This window comes from Balaenoptera musculus, chromosome 16 (assembly GCF_009873245.2).
Source record: "Balaenoptera musculus isolate JJ_BM4_2016_0621 chromosome 16, mBalMus1.pri.v3, whole genome shotgun sequence".
Taxonomy (NCBI): domain Eukaryota; kingdom Metazoa; phylum Chordata; class Mammalia; order Artiodactyla; family Balaenopteridae; genus Balaenoptera; species Balaenoptera musculus.
In genome coordinates this window covers 28,818,948-28,838,077 of record NC_045800.1, presented here as the reverse complement: position 1 = coordinate 28,838,077, position 19,130 = coordinate 28,818,948, and the positions used below count along the sequence as shown (strand labels likewise).

At 42.9% G+C, this 19,130-nt stretch overlaps 1 protein-coding gene and 1 pseudogene across 13 annotated transcripts in view; one reads left to right on the top strand and one right to left on the bottom strand.

Annotated features, from left to right (window-relative positions):
- Nucleotides 1-19,130, bottom strand: part of LOC118882312 (dynamin binding protein) — a 141,605-nt gene that overhangs the window by 16,153 nt on the left and 106,322 nt on the right. For 11 of the 13 annotated variants that reach the window (XM_036827842.1, XM_036827844.1, XM_036827846.1 and 8 more), the window contains 5 exons: nt 16,674-17,006; nt 16,132-16,311; nt 14,667-14,865; nt 12,075-12,616; nt 8,915-10,782 (listed from right to left, as the gene is read on the bottom strand). In XM_036827842.1, coding sequence (XP_036683737.1) covers nt 10,597-10,782; nt 12,075-12,616; nt 14,667-14,865; nt 16,132-16,311; nt 16,674-17,006 — 1,440 coding nt within the window. In that variant the 3' untranslated portion in view covers nt 8,915-10,596. Of the gene's footprint in view, nt 1-5,315; nt 5,582-6,990; nt 7,026-8,914; nt 10,783-12,074; nt 12,646-14,666; nt 14,866-16,131; nt 16,312-16,673; nt 17,007-19,130 lie in introns of those variants that run through there. The other 2 variants (XR_005016757.1, XM_036827848.1) reach the window with 2 other exon arrangements.
- Nucleotides 18,180-18,871, top strand: LOC118882313 (annotated as a pseudogene).

Below are 19,130 nucleotides of genomic sequence, written 5' to 3'. Positions count from 1 at the left end.
GAAAATTAATAAGGAAACACAAGCTTTAAATGACACTTTAGACCAGATAGATTTAATATTTATAGAACATTCCACCCGAAAGTGGCAGAATACACTTTCTTCTCAAGTGCACATGAAACATTCTCCAGGATAGATCACATCTTGGGTCACAAATCAAGCCTCAGAAAATTTAAGAAAACTGAAATCGTATCAAGCATCTTTTCTGACCACAATGCTATGAGATTGGAAATCAATTACAGGGAAGAAACCGTAAAAAAAAAAACCCACATAAACGGAGGCTAAACAGTGTATTACTAAATAACAGATCACTGAAGAAATCAAAGAGGAAATAAAAAAATACCTAGAGACAAATGACAACAAACCACGATGATCCAAAACCTATGGGATGCAGCAAAAGCAGCTCTAAGAGGGAAGTTTAGAGCAATACAATCCTACCTCAAGAAACAAGAAAAATCTGAAATAAACAATCTAACCTTACACCTAAAAGAACTACAGAAACAAGAACAAACAAAACCCAAAGTTAGCAGAAGGAAAGAAATCATAAAGATCAGAGCAGAAATTAATGAAATAGAAACAAAGAAAACAATACCAAAGATCAATAGAACTAAAAGCTGGTTGTCTGAGAAGGTAAACAAAGTTGATAAACCATTAGCCAGACTCATCAAGAAAAAGAGGGAGAGGACTCAAATCAATAAAATTAGAAATGAAAAAGGAGAAGTTACAACAGACACTGCAGAAATACAAAGCATCCTAAGAGACTACTACAAGCAACTCTATGCCAATAAAATGGACAATCTGGAAGAAATGGACAAATTCTTAGAAAGGTATAACCTTCCAAGACTGAACCAGGCAGAAATAGAAAATATGAACAGACCAATCACAAGTAATGAAATTGAAACTGTGATTAAAAATCTTCCAACAAACAAATGTCCAGGACCAGATGGCTTCACAGGTGAATTCTATCCAACATTTAGAGAAGAGCTAACACCCATCCTTCTCAAACTCTTCCAAAAAATTGCAGAGGAAGGAACACTCCCAAACTCATTCTACGAGGCCACTATCACCCTGATACCAAAACCAGACAAAGATACTCTAAAAAAAGAAAATTACAGACCAATATCACTGATGAATATAGATGCAAAAATCCTCAACAAACTACTAGCAAACAGAATTCAACAGTACACTAAAAGGATCATACACTATGACCAAGTGGGATTTATCCCAGGGATGCAAGGATTCTTCAATATACAAAAATCAATCAATGTGATAAACCATATTAACAAATTGAAGAAGAAAAACTATATGATCATGTCAATAGATGCAGAAAAAGCTTTTGACAAAATTCAACACCGATTTATGATAAAAACTCTCCAGAAAGTGGGCATAGAGGGAACCTACATCAACATAATAAAGGCCATATATGACAAACCCACAGCAAACATCATTCTCCATGGTGAAAAACCGAAAGCATTTCCTCCAAGATCAGGAACAAGACAAGGATTTCCACTCTCACCACTATTATTCAACATAGTTTTGGAAGTCCTAGCCATGGCAATCAGAGAAGACAAAAAATAAAAGGAATACAAATTGGAAAAGAAGAAGTAAAACTGTCACTGTTTGCAGATGACATGATACTATACATAGAGAATCCTAAAGATGCCACCAGAAAACTACTAGAGCTAATCAATGAATTAGGTAAAGTTGCAGGATACAAAGTTAATGCACAGAAACCTCTTGCATTCCTATACACTAATGATGAAAAATCTGAAAGAGAAATTAAGGAAACACTCCCATTTACCACTGCAACAAAAAGAATAAAATACCTAGGAATAAACCTACCTAAGGAGGTAAAAGACCTGTACTCAGAAAACTATAAGACACTGATGAAAGAAATCAAAGATGACACAAACAGACGGAGAGATATACCATGTTCTCAGATTGGAAGAATCAATATTGTGAAAATGACTATACTACCCAAAGCAATCTACAGATTCAATGCAATCCCTATCAAATTACCAATGGCATTTTTTACAGAACTAGAACAAAAAATCTTAAAATTTGTATGGAGACACAAAAGATCCCGAATAGCCAAAGCAACCTTTTTTTTTTTTAACATCTTTATTGGAGTATAATTGCTTTGCATTGTTGTGTTAGTTTCTGCTGTATATCAAAGTGAATCAGCTATATGTATACATATATCCCCATATCCCCTCCCTCTCGCGTCTCCCTCCCACCTTCCCTATCCCACCCCTCTAGGTGGTCACAAAGCACCAAGCTGGTCTCCCTGTGCTATGCTAGCCAAGCAATCTTGAGGGAAAAAAAACAGAGCTGGAGGAATCAGACTCTCTGACTTCAGACTGTACTACAAAGCTACAGTAACCAAGACAATATGGGACTGGCAGAAAAACAGAAATATAGATCAATGGAACAGGATAGAAAGCCCAGAGATAAACCCATGCACATATGGTCACCTTATTTTTGATAAAGGAGGCAAGAATATACAATAGAGAAAAGACAGCCTCTTCAATAAGTGGTGCTGGGAAAACTGGACAGCTACATGTAGAAGAATGAAATTAGAACACTCCCTAACACTATACACAAAAATAAACTCAAAATGGATTAGAGACCTGAATGTAAGACCGGACACTATAAAACTCTTAGAGGAAAACATAGGAAGAACACTCTTTGATACAAATCACAGCAAGATCTTTTTTGACCCACCTCCTAGAGTAATGGAAATAAAAACAAAAATAAACAAAGGGGACCTAATGAAACTTAAAAGCTTTTGCACATCAAAGGAAACTATAAACAACACAAAAAACCAACCCTCAGAATGGGAGAAAATATTTGCAAACGAATCAACAAAGAATTAATCTCCAAAATATATAAACAGCTCATGCAGCTCAATATTAAAAAAAACAAACAACCCAATCCAAAAATGGGCAGAAGACCTAAATAGACATCTCTCCAAATAAGACATACAGATGGCCAAGAGGCACATAAAAAGCTGCTCAACATCACTAATTATTAGAGAAATGCAAATCAAAACTACAATGAGGTATCACCTCACACCAGTTAGAATGGGCACCATCAGAAAATCTGCAAACAACAGATGCTGGAGAGGGTGTGGAGAAAAGGGAACTCTCTTGCACTGTTGGTGGGAATGTAAATTGATAAGAGCCACTATGGAGAATACTATGGAGGTTCCTTTAAAAGCTAAAAATAGAATTACCATATGACCCAGCAATCCCACTACTGGGCAGATACCCAGAGAAAACCATAATTCAAAAAGATACACGCACCCCAGTGTTCATTGCAGCACTATTTACAATAGCCAGGTCATGGAAGCAACCTAAATGCCCATCGACAGATGAATGGATAAAGAAGATGTGGTATATATGTACGATGGAATATTACTCAGCCATAAAAAGGAACGAAATTGGGTCATTTGTAGAGACGTGGATGGACCTAGAGACTGTGATAGTGAAGTCAGAAAGAGAAAAACAAATATCATATATTAACACATGTATGTGGAATCTAGAAAAATAGTACAGATGAACCAGTTTGCAAGCCATAGAGACACAGATGTAGAGAACAAACATGGACACCAAGGGGGGAAGTAGAGGGTGGGTGGTGGTGTGATGAATTGGGAGATTGGGATTGACATATATACACTAATATGTATAAAATAGATAACTAATAAGAACCTGCTGTATAAAAAAATAAAATTCAAAAAGAAAAGAAAAATTAAAAAAAAAAAAGACTGTCGAGTTGTCCTCTGGTTGTACCTCTGAGCACAGATATCTCCCCTGGTACTTCGTGCTAACATTCCTGCCTGCTGGCTCCTCTGTTAGTTTGCAAGTAAACTGTGATCTGGTTTGTCAGGGTTTACATTCTGGCATCATAAAGATCTCTCATAGTTCCATAAATATCTGCTAGACTGATATATTTATTAGTTCGAATCTGTAAACCAATTCCACTTTGGCTAGCTTTTCATTTTCCTTCATCAAAGCGTCTAATTTTTCTGCATATGTGGCTTCAACGTTAATGGTGGCACAGAACCGTTTTGTTTTAGCGGGACGTAGAGTTAGGGGTATGGCATAAGAGCAAAATCCGGCCTGCTGTTTTTATAAAGTTTTTTTGAAACACAACCATGCTCACTTGTTTCTCTATTATCTATACCTGCTTCTGCGTTACAGTGGCAGAGTTGAGTTGTGACAGACTGTATGGCCTGAAAAGCCTAAAGCAGGGGTCCCTAACCCCCAGGCCGTGGACCCATACCCGTCCTCGGCCTGTTAGGAACCAGGCCGCCCAGGAGGAGGTGAGCAGCGGGCAAGCTTGCAAAGCTTCAACTGCCACTCTCAGTCGCTCACGTTACCACCTGAACTATCCCCGCCCCGTCCATGGAAAAACTGTCTTCCATGAAACCAGTCCCTGGTGCCAAAAAGGTAGGGGGCCGCTGGCCTAAGGTATTTATTATCTGGCCTTTTATGGAAAAGGTTTGCCAATTCCTGCTCCAGAATCAACAGTGTAGTCTGGACTGGATCATGTTTCCATTCTCAGAAAGACAATTTGCCTCAAAAATGTCATGTGGCTCCATACCTGCAGTAGATAGAATAATGGTCCCCAAAGATGTCCATGTCTGAATCCTCAAAACCCTGAGGATTTACCTTACATGGCAAAAGGGACTTCGCAGATGTGATTAAGGATATTGAGATGGGAAATTATCCAAAGTGGGCCCAGTGTAATTACAAGGATCCTTAATAAGAGTCAGGAGGGTCAGAGTTAAAATGAAGATGATGTGATGACAGAAACAGAGACATCTGAAGATGCTATGCTGCTTGATGGAGGAAGGGAACACAAGCCAAGAAACATAGGCAGCTTCTAGAAGTTGGAAAAGGCAAGGAGACAGATTCTCCCCTGAAGTCTCTGTAAATAACCAGCCCTACCAACCCTGACTTTAGCCCAGTGAGACTGATGTCAAACTTCTGACCTCCAGAACCATAAGACAATAAATTTCTGTTGTTTTAGGCTACTAAGTTAGCAGTAATTTGTTGAAGCAGCAATAGGAAACTAATACAATACCATAAGCCCAAGCAGCTCTGATTAAAATTGCCAATATTCTCCAACTGAAATCAGTTTAGTAATTCATTGACCTTCACTGAATCCCACTGCAGTGTGAATTTGTAGAGGATTATGTTATCTTTAAAGCCCAGCTAGAAACGGTTTCAGTGCTCATGGCTATCACCCCTTCTGTCAAATTGCAAAGATCTTATTCAGCTTAATCCTATTTGGAGGCAATCTTTTGATCTCACCTGAGAGGCTGCAGGAAGGTCCTTTGTTCAAATGAGTCACAGTGATTCTGACGACAGGAGGCGGCCACGACAGATCGGTAATCTTTCACGCTCAGCTTCCCTGATCCTGGAGCCGGGGAAGGGCTGCCACGGGGAAGGATTAGAGCTTGACGCCTCTTGAAGTCCCAGGGGACACCCAGGCGGGTGGTGCACAGGCAGTGCCTTGTGACATGGTCCTGCTGAGTCTGCAGACCCCCACGGTCTGCTGCTGAGTCCCATGCACCTGCCTGCTACCAATAATCGTTCCCGAATGAACACGTTGCTCGCTCCTACCACCACGGCACAACTTACCTCTGGGAAAGCACTACCTGCTCCTTCAGGGTCACCTCTGAGTGGTACTAAGGAATAGATATTCCTATGCAGCTTGCAAAGCCTGCAATCTGTTGTAGAAAACTCCCTTATTGATACTCACGAAACACTACTACTGATCTTCACTAACAATCACAGTGGGCTGGATGAAACAAAGCAGCGCTAATTGGAGATTGGAGATGATCATCCCTGCTCTGTGGCACTGAATGTCCGCCACACCCAGCCCAGGTGAAACAGTACAAACTTCATCAATATGATGTACTAATAGATGGGAGAGTTTAAAATCCTGAGTTGTGTGTAGCGACCAGAGAGAGGATTTAGAATTAAGTATATGATGCTCAAGGTTTCTCGGTCCTCAGGCCTAAGGTTCTGCAAATGAAACACAATTCAGAGCACACCGTGTTCTTCTAGAGCCTGTTTGTACTCCTGACCCCGAAACAAAATGCACACAGAGTTCCAGCTTCACAACTAATTAAAAGGGTGACACAAAATTCAATCTTTACTAAAACCATGTATTTCTAGAACTCACAGTTCACAAAAATTTGCAGAATCATCTTATTTGTTCTCACAACAATCTTGAGAGGGAGGTCAGAAATCTACACGTTTCAGATGATGATAGATTCCCACCACCACTCCCTGTTCTCCGAGGACACTTGGGAGAAAGCATAACTGAAGAGCTACCTCCAGGCAGGAAAGGGAGCAAATTCATGACAGGAAGCAAGCAGGCAAACTGGATTTGGAAATTTTCTTCAACATTTCCTTCTGTTGTGCAGGAAACATCTGACACCCTTTCCTTCCTTGGTTTTTGTAATTCCTACTTTTCCAACAGTAGAAAGTTCTACTAAAAATAACTGCCTACACAGGTGCTTCTCAAATATAACATGCACACACATCACCTGGTAACTTGATGCAGTAGGCCTGGGGTGGGGCCTGCATTTCCAGCGAGCTCCCAGGGTACACGGATGGTGATGCTGCTGGTCTGAAGACCACACTTAAAAAATCACCTAGGGACTTTCCTGGTGGTCCAGTGGGTAAGACTCCATGCTCCCAATGCAGGGGGCCTGGGTTCGATCCCTGATCGGGGAACTAGATCCCACATGCATGCCACAACTAAGGAGTCCGCATGCCACAACTAAGGAGTCCACGTGCCACAACTAAGAGCCCACATGCCACAACTAAACATGTTGCAACAAAGATCCCACGTGCCGCAACTAAGACCTGGCGCAGCCTAAATAAACAAATACTAAAAAAAAAAAAAAAAAAGCACCTAGCAACCACTGTGGAGAATAGTATGGAGTTTCCTTAAAAAAACTAAAAATAAAGCTACCATATGATCCAGCAATCCCACTCCTGGGCACATATCTGGAAAAGACAAAAACTCTAATTAGAAAAGATGCAGGCACCCCAATGTTCACAGCTGCACTATTTACAATAGCCAAGACATGGAAGCAACCTAAGTGTCCATCAACAGATGAATGGATAAAGAAGATGTGGTACATATATACAATGGAATACTACTCAGCCATAATAAAAAGAATGAAATAATGCCATTTGCAGCAACATGGATGCAACTAGAGATTATCATACTAAGTGAAGTCAAAGACAAATATTGTATGATATCACTTATGTGTGGAATCTAAAAAAATGATACAAATGAACTTATTTACAAAACAGAAATAGACTCAAAGACATAGAAAACAACTTATGGTATACCAAAGGGGAAAATGGAGCAGGGATAAATTGGGAATTTGGAATTAACAGATATACATCACTATATATAAAATAAACAACAGGGACCTACTGTATAGCACAGGGAACTAGAGTCAATATCTAGTAATAACCTATAATGGAAAAGAATCTGAAAAAGAATATATATGTATAACTGAATCACTTTTCTGTATAACCTGAAACATTGTAAATTAACTATACTTCAATAAAAAATAATAAATTAAAAATAAAAATAAAGAAAAAGCAAGACTTAGCAGACATCTAGTGTTTACAATACTCATCTTTTCATAAACTTGCTACCATCCCAATGATCTCCCCTTTGTTAGGGATTCATCATTTCTTCAATTTCATATTCTTTATAGGATGTTGCTGCTTTTTTCCATTCTCAAGCAATCTTAAGCCCCATCAGTTAACTTTTTCTTAGATTTTTCCGGCCTTCGATCTGTCCTCCCTCCAAATCATCCTGCTATCATTTAGCTTTCCTACAAGGAATCCACCTAGGTAATAAGGAGTTTCTCATGAAATCTAAATTCCTTGACTTGGGCCTCGGGGCTCTCCAGTTTATTGTTCACTATGTGCTAGCGTTCTAGCATTCTCCATGTATTAACTCATTCCATCCGTACCACAACCCTGTAAGGCAGGCAGTAGTATTTTCTCTACTTTAGATGAGGAAGCTGAAGCACAGGTTAGGTAAGTTGCCAAGGTCACAAAGCTCTTAAGTGTCTGAAGTCAATCTGGCTCCAGAACAAGATGGAAAGGCTCAGCCTGAGGCATAAGTTTAAATTCAGGATCCATCAGAAATTGATGTAAGACTTGGGCAAGTCACAATGTCATTGGACCCCATCTTCCTACCTCATAAAATGAAAGAGTTGGCCTCACTGGCCTGTAAGTTTCTTTCCCACGGAGGCTGTCTATTCACCTACATTTTCTATTCCTTAACAGTATCAGGTGATACTTCTGTCACCCACTGTCCTCAGTGCCACCTCTGCTAGTGCTCCTGCTAATTCTCCCCCTCCCACCCCCCATCTGGCTTGAGCTGCTGTGTGGACTTGTTAGTTCATCACTAGTGCATCAGTTTCCACATCTGTAATGGCTGGGAAATACTTACCTCTTCAAGATTCCAGCTTTTCTGTTTTGCTAGGATTTTATCATAGGAAATGGCTTAATGAAGAGGCCTGCAGCACAGACATATTTTGAGTATAGAGTGATTCTGCTGAAATTATATTTGACAAAATGAATTTTTAAAAAATAATTATTTTATTTATCTATCTCTGGCTGCGTCTTCATTGCTGCACGCAGGCTCTCTCTAGTTGTGGCGAGCAGGGGCTACTCTTTGTTGCAGTGTGTGGGCTTCTCATTGTGGTGGCTTCTCTTGTTGCGGAGCACGGGCTCTAGGCGTGCAGGCTTCAGTAGTTGTGGCATACGTGCTCAGTAGTTGTGGCTTGCGGGCTCTACAGCGCAGGCTCAGTAGTTGTGGCGCACGGGCTTAATTGTTCTGCTGCATGTGGGATCTCCTGGACCAGGGCTCGAACCCGTGTTCTCTGCATTGGCAGGCAGATTCTTAACCACTGCGCCACCTGGGAAGTCCCGACAAAATGAATTTTTGACCTGAGTTTCTTCAGTTTGTCTCTCCCATCTCCTGGGATCTGAGCATCACTGAATTGTCAAGAAGTTACCCCCAGAAACGCGAGAAGGTTCAGGCTAAACATGGAGGGAAATCAAGAAAACATACTCATGGCCCTTAGAAATGCTTTTATTTATAAAATAACTACTTAAATATAAACATCTCTAGATATAAACACTATTCACAAGAGACTCTTGCGTTGCTTCCTTCTGACCAACCAGCAGACTCGGGGGGCCAAGGAGTTCACAGGTGTCTCCCAATTCATCATAACTTTAAGGCAAAGGTGCATTTGGAGGAGCAAGGTCTGTAAGGCTGTTCTTAATTCCCTTAAAAGACAAAATGCACGGTTTCCTGTTCCAAGGTAGGCTTTCTATCTGGGGCGGACCTTAAGAATCAGAGCCCTGCTCAAATAGAAACTTCAGGGGGAGATTCTTAGTGTTAGGATTAGTAAATATCTTCCTGAGGCGGAGGGAGGCACAATCAGGCACTTTAGATTCTGTTTGGCTTAGACCACGGTCTCTGAAGCACGGGGGCTGATGAAACAGGAAATGCTTATTTCCAAGTCTAGGATAAGCTACTTCTGGGACTGCTTATCCGAATTCAAATAAGACACACGCGTTATGTTTTCTGCATCTGTGGACAGTAGTGTGCTTGGATGAAGGGGAGAGGCACCCAGTCTCCCAGCAGGCTGGAATGGCTTCAGCCCATCGCAGAATGAATCCCTCTAATGAAATGGTGGGAGCTCTGATCCTGTTCTCCTAGGAAAGTCTATCAGATATTGAGCTTCAGGAGAGAGGCCAGGAGACATTATCACGCACAGACCATATAAAGTAGAGATGACTGTCAGCAAGGTGTGGAGGATAGCACCTAACAGGAAGAGAACCTTTCAGATGAAGGTTCAAGGAAAAGAAAGACCCTAAACATTTTTTAAAAGGAGAAAGAAAGTAGTTGAATTTTGCCCAAGCTATCTGGAAGTGCAGTGAAATAAATAAGAAAAAGATTACAGGTGGTAGCGTTTTAGGGACTTTTAGAAATAAGGAGTGTGTGTGTGAATGTGTGCCAGACACTGAGGTTTTAAAATACCAGATTTGGTACAAGGTCGACAAACTCCTTGCCACATGCAGAGGCGCAGCCTGAAAGGGCTCCCAGAGAATTCTTTTCATCCAAGTCAGTTTCCGGTCAGTCGATCATGGCGCATGGGGCCACCCCAAACTCAGTATGGCACAACCAACGCCAACTTCTTCTAATGCTACAGCACAGCTTCCAGCATATATTGGATACTGGTCTTCTGACTGGAAATTTCTCGTTTCCAAAAGCTGACCCCAGGATTGGCCTCTCTTCTCACGGTCACTGAATCACTTGCAAGCCCCAGGGTCCATTTCAAATTCTAGAAATTCTAGCAAGCATCAAGGTTGACAACCCAATCAAAGAGAGCAAGACTTATCTTGTGCCCCAGTGTGCCATGGTTAAGCCATGCAGGCAGGGCCAGTGTCTCAAGAGCAGGCGCCCTCTCAGTGGACACCAGGACCCTTCAGCACAAGGAAGCAAAGGCAGCAAGGTTGAATGGGAGGCAGAACAGGTTCAGGTGTACTCAGTTTTGCAGATATAATTGGATGGAACATAGCCCTTCTTCCCATTAACTTCGGCTAACCACCATTCTGTATTTCCTGTAACATCTTTAAACTCCAGGATCTTGAGTCTCTGATTGGCTGACACACTCAGCTCGTTTGGGTTCCGTGCCTTGAAGGTATAGACAGCAAAGTAGACCTGTGTGAGGAAGAGAAAGTGAGTTAGGAAATGGGAAACAGCTTAGAGCAAAGCTGCCCAACAGAACTTCCTGTGGTGATGGGGACCATCTGTATCTGCACCATGCAATATGGCAGCCCTTAGCCACATGGCCATTGAGCACTTGAAATATGCCTAGTGAAATGAAAGAACTTAATTTTAAATTTTGTTTAATTTTACCTAACTTAAATTTAAATAGCTACATACGGCTTGTGGCTACCCTAATGAACAGGGCAGATTTAAAGAAAACCAAAATTCACATATTTTTACTCTTTCGGAGTTGACTTAAAGAGTGAAAGAAACTTCAGTCAGCATGGAAGATGGATGAGACATGAGGATGCCCTTCCATACCCCTAACACAGAAATTCTGAATTTAAAAAACTTAAAAAAAAACCACAAAAACACAACTAACCTCAAAGTAAGAAAGGATGCTCTCTAGGTGCCCATAACAAAGCTATCATGCAAAGCAAGGGTGGTATTCAGTGATCAGAAGTCATGAGGCCCACAGGGGCACAGGGATGAATACACACCCGAAGGCTGGGGTTTAGGACCTGCTCAGGAACTGGAGCTCATGAGGCTAGAAGTGAGCTCCTTGCACAAAGTCAGAATCTAAGAAAGGGCCATTTCCTCCCTTATCACGTCTAGAAAAACTGCCTGCTGGTGGGTCCAGAGCTGGGATGTGCGTCCTGGGCTGTGGTTTGTACCAGAACCACAGAGAGCTCACAGACGAAGGTAAGACACACACAGAGACTCACTGCTGCAAGTGAGCAAAGGCAAGAGGCAGGTGGCCAGGGATTCCTCAGCTGTGGATGTGAAAGTGGCTTTAAAATATGTAGGTTTAAAATGTTTAAGATACAAAGACAAGAGCAGGCCATTATGAAAAGAACAGGAAAAACTGAAACAGAGCCAGACTTTTATTTCTGAATTCTAGAAATAAACATATAGTTATTTGAATAAAAAACTAAGTAGACGAGTTAAACTGCAGACTTTATGGAAAAATCAGCACACTGGAAGAGTGGGAAAAGCTTCATGGTAAACCTTGTAAATGCCCCAAGACACAACAGCCTGTGAAGTCAGCCAGGGAAGGGCCCAGAAGGGGTGGAGCTGCCCACTCTTACAGCAGTGAGTTTCCACAACTGCTTTAAGGATTTGTCTGCGAGCCCATCTCCAGGTCACCCCCAGGCCCTGGGTAGGCCTCTGACACGCCCACTCCTGGGAGGGCATCACCTGCATCTGCTCAGGCGCAGTAACCACCGTACCCGGGCCGCACTCACCTGGTTGCCTTCTGCCTCGCTGTTTTCCAGCTGTCCGTTTCTGTCATCCAGAGACAGGGCTGTTCTTGCACATCCTTTCACGAGGTCTCTACCCTGCCCGTTTCGCCCTGGCACGGAGTAACCAGCCATTTCTGGATGCCTGGGGTTTCGGGAGCTCCTCAGAGTGGGAGCAGGCTGGTGAAGGTCTCTGGCAGCGTCTACCGAGTCCCAGGACCCGTGCTGGGAGGGGCAGTCTGGGTCTGAGGGGCATCTGGAAGGACTGCTCTCTGAGTTCAAGGATGCGCTGAGAGTTCCTTGGTCAAATTCCGTCAGTGAAGATGTGTCTGGAGGCTGTTTCTGGGAAGGCCCTGAGCTAAAGGACACGGCCACACTGCTGGGATTGAAGGTCAAGGTGCCGCCGCTGTTCTGCCGCCGGGGGAACCTGGGGGAGGAGCTGCCGTGCTCCGACTCGGTGGAGGAGTGGCTGCCCACGGAGGCGTCGGAGTGGCTGCGGCGTGCATTGTAGGGCTTCAGGAAGGAGCTGTACACAAAGCCTTTGGTGACTGCGGGCAGGAAAAACAAACACGAAGAGCTTTTCGTGGGAGGAGGAGGGTGGAGGAAATCAGGAGAGAAGAAACTATGGTTTAAGGTCAATAGTGAGACAAAATAAGATCCCTAGAGACAAACAGAACAGACACCATCCCAGGGCACAGTGTGGGTGGTGGAGACAAGATGCTGCGGCCTCCTGCCAGTTCACACCTATTACAACCGCACAACAGGTGAGTGACAAGGGGCTTTGCTGAGAATTAAGAGACAGTAACATAAACAACCACAGACCACATGTCTGAGCGTGAGCAGATGAAGAAAACAGAAGGGCCAGACCATGGGAGCAAAGGCTAAGGGGAAGACTTAACTAAGGATGTGTTCAATTGTCCATCGAGTGTGGTAAAAAGGGATTTTAAAAACCATCCTCAGCATGACAGAGCGCCTCGGCTATGCCTCCCTGCCCTCTCCAACCACACACTTGAATCTCTGTCCCTGGTTTAGGAATGAGGTGGGAATACTGTGAGAACTAGCTGCTTATGTTAGTTAGAATACACATCTAACACATGTTCATATCAATAAATTGCCTAAGATGAGGACAGAAAGGGCCCTCAGCTAAAACTTTTAAGCATAGATTAGGGATTGAGATCCCTAATCCATAGGAAAAATTGTTATATTTATTAGGAAAGAATTATCTGCTAAGGCAGGGACCCGGAGTATGTAACCTCGACTCGAGCAAGGGCCATCTCTCTTCAGAGTGTTTCCTGGACCTAAAAAAAAGGCCAGCCTGCATTTGTTCTATCTGCTGGGCGATGGGGAGGAGTTCCCTGAGCAGATGCCAAGGGGTGGAGGGTCTAAAAGCTGATGCTGTGAGCTTCTGGCTGCCACTTTACCCACCAGGATTTAGTAGATATGGAAGAACCCCAAGGACGGGGGGGCTCAAACAGCCTGGATCTTCACTAGGAGTTCATCTGTCTATCAGTGGCTCTCACCTGTCATCACCCTGGGGGCCCCATCCTTCGTCCTTCCTTTCCCATTTCAATCTTTATTATTTTGGGTAAGCAGAACAGGGGGCTGGGGGAGGAGAAAAAAATCCACACAACACTTTTAAAGAAACTGAGAAATGTTAAAACTTTCAGTTCTTGTGGTATGAACATAGCTGTTTATTATAGAGGCCCACAATCCTTTTCTAAAACACTTGGGGCCGGATGTGTTTTGGAATTCAGATTTTGGGATTCAGGAAAGGTAATCAAGTATACTATAGATTTCATGATATCCCCAGCAGGGTCTGGGTCAACACCCTATAGTCAAATCCATTCATGTTTCTGTAGCAAAACGTATATGACTAGTCACACCAAAAGGGAAAAGTAATGATCATAAACAGCCTCACATCATTTGTTCAGGTTTTGTCACCAAATGAGTTCAGATCAGGGCAGGTTTTGGCAAATTAGTTCTGAAAAAGAACCCTCTGATTTTTCAAAGCTTTTCAGATTTTGGAATTGTGGAAGAAGGATTATGGATAGGCATTATTCTTTGTACGTTGAAAAAAAAATTCCGTATGCCTTCCCCACCCCCACTCCCACCAGAAAAAAAAGCTGTAAGCTGTTTTTAAAGTCGTTCCCTAAATAGTCATGAAGTAAAATTGTTTGCTGGTAGTGGAGGGGGGGGGGACTCAAAAAGCAAACAACTCCTTCTTACAGGTTTTAAATTCATACGCTCACAAAACACACCTACAGAACTTGTGGTTCACTCAGGTTAGGATCGAGAGGGCAAAGGACCCTTCAGGCAGGATTCACTGCCTGTAAGGGTAAAGCAAGGCAAGATCTTGCAAGGTAAGTAATGGAGTCTCCTCTGGAATTTTTTAAAAACAAAAACAAAATCAAAGACTGGTTTTGTTTCAGTAATGACTTGAGCATTACACTCTCTAGAGATGGAGAGAAATTTTAAGGTTGCTTTTCCCTTTAATCGAAGACTCTCATATTTTTCTCTGGCCTACACAGGATTCAGGCACAGTCCAAACCACTCTTTCCTCATTTAGAGTTACGGTAATCTGTCGTCTACTGTTCTTACCTCCGTTGTCAATCAGCCAGCGGTTCTGGCTGCCCATGGGGTCCTTTTTCTTGATCACGCCCACCAGGTCGCCTTCCAGAAGTGAGACGTCCAGGTCCTGGGCAGCATTGAAGTTCCGTTCTGCTTGGAAGAGCTTTTCAGGGGGATACCTTGCCAAGAGGGAGGCCCGGAGTTCTTCCGACTGAAGCATGTAACTTGGCTGAAAGGCAATATAAGAAATATAATCATCAAACCCCTTCCTGGCCGTTATCCCAGCAGCCGTATTTAATCCCATATGCTGTCAGTCTCAGAAATGGAGGCAATGACAGCCAGCTCCCTACTCCCATCAGATGCCTTTGCGCCTGAGTCAGACCACGTGGCTAGGTAAAAATCGTAATCTCTTAGGTCATGTTTTGGTGCCTTTGTAGTAAGAAAATTTAACACACCCTTAGTTTTATATCTGTTATCCTGTGACAAAAATATGTGATTGAAGTGCCACCTAAAGAGTCAAAATATCTAAGTAATATGAGTAGGTCTTCTTGTATTTTACTGTATGAATCTAAACAACTGAGACTTTCCTTATCTAGACTTCATATCTATAAAAACAAATAATATTCATAAAAATAAGAAAAAGTAAACGTGATTAAAAAATCTGATTCCCTCTTTTAGATCATATAAATTAATGTCTATGGGATTACATGGGGCAAAAATATTGTAAGCACAGATAAATCAGCAGTCTTTTAGATTTTTACCCCATATAATCTGGTATATCTTACCCTACTTTTCAGAATATGCAAGAATCGAGTTCAAAAAGAAAATAACTCCAGGTTAAAAAGCGGTCAGCCATTAACTGTTTGGCAGTATATCAGATAACCACCTTTTCCAATACATGATCAAAAGTAGGGAGCCTGGCAGAATTAACATACCCTTAAACCAGTTCCTTTGACTGATCAAAGTAGTAATATTAATCCTTTACTAACTCTTTTCATTGTATAGGATAGGATCCAAGAATGCTTTTCAGAGGGCATTCTGAAGCCTGTACCAGCAGGCACACTAGTGCTGCATAGTGATAGTGAGTGAAGGAATGAATGAATGAGAGCATGATAGATTTGAACTCAATAACCTTTATTCTCCAATTATTATAAAATATTTAAACTCCTATTAAATTGCTCATCTGTAGAGACAGAGCTGAGTCCATCAATATTAATAATAATAATGATGATGATGATAGCTTACTTGAATAATGCTAACTAGTGCCAGGCAATGTCCAAGTGTTTTATATATTTTAACTCATTTGAATCTCAAAACAACTCTATGATGTAGGTATAACTATTATCTGTGTTTTAGACATGAGGAAACCGATGAAGCACTTGCTCAAGGACACAGAGTGAGTCCTTGTCAGAATTGGGATCTGAACCCAGGCGGCCTCACTCAGGAATTCGCACCTTAACCACCAGGCCATATGAGCCTCTCCAGTTCCACTCACCAGGCCCAGGAATGGCTTTCGGGTGGACTGGCGGTCCATAGTTTTCCTCTCAAGTGACCTCTTGGTGGCAGGAAGAGACTCTGGGAAGAAGGTGAAAACCTGGAGTTGCTGCAGGACCCTGCTGTGCTCCTCATGGAAGACGGCAATCAGGTTCCCTTCCCTGCCGGTGACTTTGAGTAACTGGAGTCCATGCACAGGGAGAGCAGAGACAGAGGAAAGAAGAGAACACACGTGAACGATCCCAGGACTGGCACAGTCTCCCTAAAACTCAAGTGTAAGCCACCAACACCGCAGCCCAGTGCCCACAGCCCGAGCTGGCTGGCTCCTCCAGAATCTCTCAGGGTGGAAGAAGAGCCATTTAAAGGCCACGGGTTCCCCAGCTCCATCAAGGGATCAAGAATTCTGATTCCCGACAGGCCTGACCTAGTGACATACTTAATCTACCTAGTTTAATAATGTCTCTGACAACCTGGCTGTGTATTCCCAGAAAAACTCCAGGAGAACTTGGGAGTCTACTTTTCCATGGGGAGGGCGGGCCTCACCGAGAGCAACGGCTTCAGCTGCTCCAGCGCCTGGCGCACGAAGTCACAGTGGGCCTCGGCGTAGCCATGCACACAGTTGCTGAAGAGGCCCTGCGCGTACTGATGGAACTTGGGCAGCTCGTCCAGCAGCTGGGCGTTCAGGGCCTCGTAGTTGTTCCGGGCCGACTGCAGCTCCTCCAGGGTCTTTTTGTCCTTCAGCTTCTCTGCCCGTTCTGTACAGTTATAGAAGTCCAGAAGCTTGTCAAAGCGTTTCTGCACCAGCTTGTGGGGCCCCGTGAACATGCTCAGTAACTGATTCAGGGGAGAGATGACCAGCCGCTCTGTCCTCTCCTTCTGTGGGGACGAGAAAGGCGTGGTGTTCAGTGTCCCGAACTTGTTATTCTCAAAACTCTCTTCAGGTGGATTTTGTTAGGTCCTGTACCACCTGCTTTGCTCCTGGTGCACGAGCTAAACCCATGCAGATCCGACAGTGTTCTGCTTATCCAACACCAGATGTACGCACATATTCCACAAAGCTTCTCAGCTTATAACTCTTCACCCAACAATTTGCTCACGCCAAAGAGTGTGCAAAATAGCTGCATAGTTGATAACAAATGCTAAACTACATACATGAACATGATGTTTGCATTACAACCCATTTGTGACCATCTGTCTGGTATCACTTATGTGTATGTGTCTATATATAACTTGAATTTAACTTAATATTTAGTTGTTAAAAATAGAATTACCATATGACCCAACAATCCCACTCCTGGACATATACCCAAACAAAACCGTAATTCAAAAAGATTCATGCACCTCTATGTTCACAGCAGCATTATTCACAATAGCCAAGACATGGAAACAACCTAAATGTCTGTTGACAGATGAATTGATAAAGAAGATGTGGTACATATATACAATGGAATACTACTCAGCCATAAAAAAGAATGAAATAATGCCATCTGCAACAACATGGATGCAACCAGAGATTATGATACTAAGTGAAGTAAGTCAGAAAAGACAAAGCAAATAACATATGATATCACTTATAAGTGGAATCTAAAATATGACACAGGACTTCCCTGGTGGCGTAGTGGTTAACAATCTGCCTGCCAATGCAGGGGACATGGGTTTGTGCCCTGGTCCGGGAAGATCCCACATGATGCGGAGCAACTAAGCCCGTGCACCACAACTACTGAGCCTGCACTCTAGAGCCTGCAAAGCACGACTACTGAGTCCGCATGCCACAACTACTGAAGCCCATGCACCTAGAGTCTGTGCTCCACAACAAGAGAAGCCACCCAATGAGAAGCCCATGCACTGCAACAAAGGGTAGCCCCTGCTCGCTGCAACTACAGAAAGTACGTGTGCAGCAACAAAGACCCAATGCTGCCAAAAATAAATAAATTTATTTAATAAATAAATAAATAAATAAAATATGACACAAATGAACCTATCTATGAAACAGAAACAAAATCAGGGACATAGAGAATACACTGTTGGCTGCCAAGGGGGAAGGAGGTGGGAGAGGGTTGGATTGGGAGTTGGGGATTAGCAGATGCAAACTGGTATATAGAGAATGGACAAACAATAAGGTCCTGCTGTGTAGCACAGGGAACTATATTCAATATCCTGCAATAAACCATAACGGAGGAGACGCCGCCGTCGGCCCTGCAGCCGCTGCGGAGTTGATACTGCTCCGAGCCAGCCAGCCGCCAGGAGTGGGGCGGCGGCGCAAACATGAATGTTGGAGCTGCCCACAGTGAGGTGAATCCAAATACCTGTATAATGAACAGCTGGGGTATGTGGCTGACATATGTATTGGGAGTTGGCTTGCTTCATATCGTTTTACTCAGTATTCCCTTCTTCAGTGTTCCCGTTGCAACCTTAACCTGTTGTAACCTTAACAAATGTTATACATAATCTGGGCATGTATGTATTTCTGCATGCAGTAAAAGGAACACCATTTGAAACTCCTGACCAGGGTAAAGCGAGGCTCCTAACTCATTGGGAACAACTGGACTATGGAGTACAGTTTACATCTTCACGGAAGTTTTTCACAATTTCTCCAATAATTCTATATTTTCTGGCAAGCTTCTATACGAAGTACGATCCAACTCACTTCATCTTAAACACAGCTTCTCTCCTGAGTGTGCTAAATCCCAAAATGCCACAGCTTCATGGTGTTCGGATCTCTGGAATTAATAAGTATTGAAATGTGTTCTGAAATGAACAAAAATTTTTACAGCTACTGAGTTTTCTGTAAGGAAGGAGTGGTTAGTAAACTGCACTGTTTCTGTGATAATGTGAAATGAGAGGTAGCTACATTGGAGAGCCAACTGCTGGTTCTTCATATACTGTTTTGAAGTGCACATTCTTACGAGAAGATGCCTCTGTTTAATGCATCTGGTATCCTTCTGAAGAGGGGCTTTAGAGGGAGGCTGGGCAGGCCCAGCTTATAAGTTAAATGGCTAT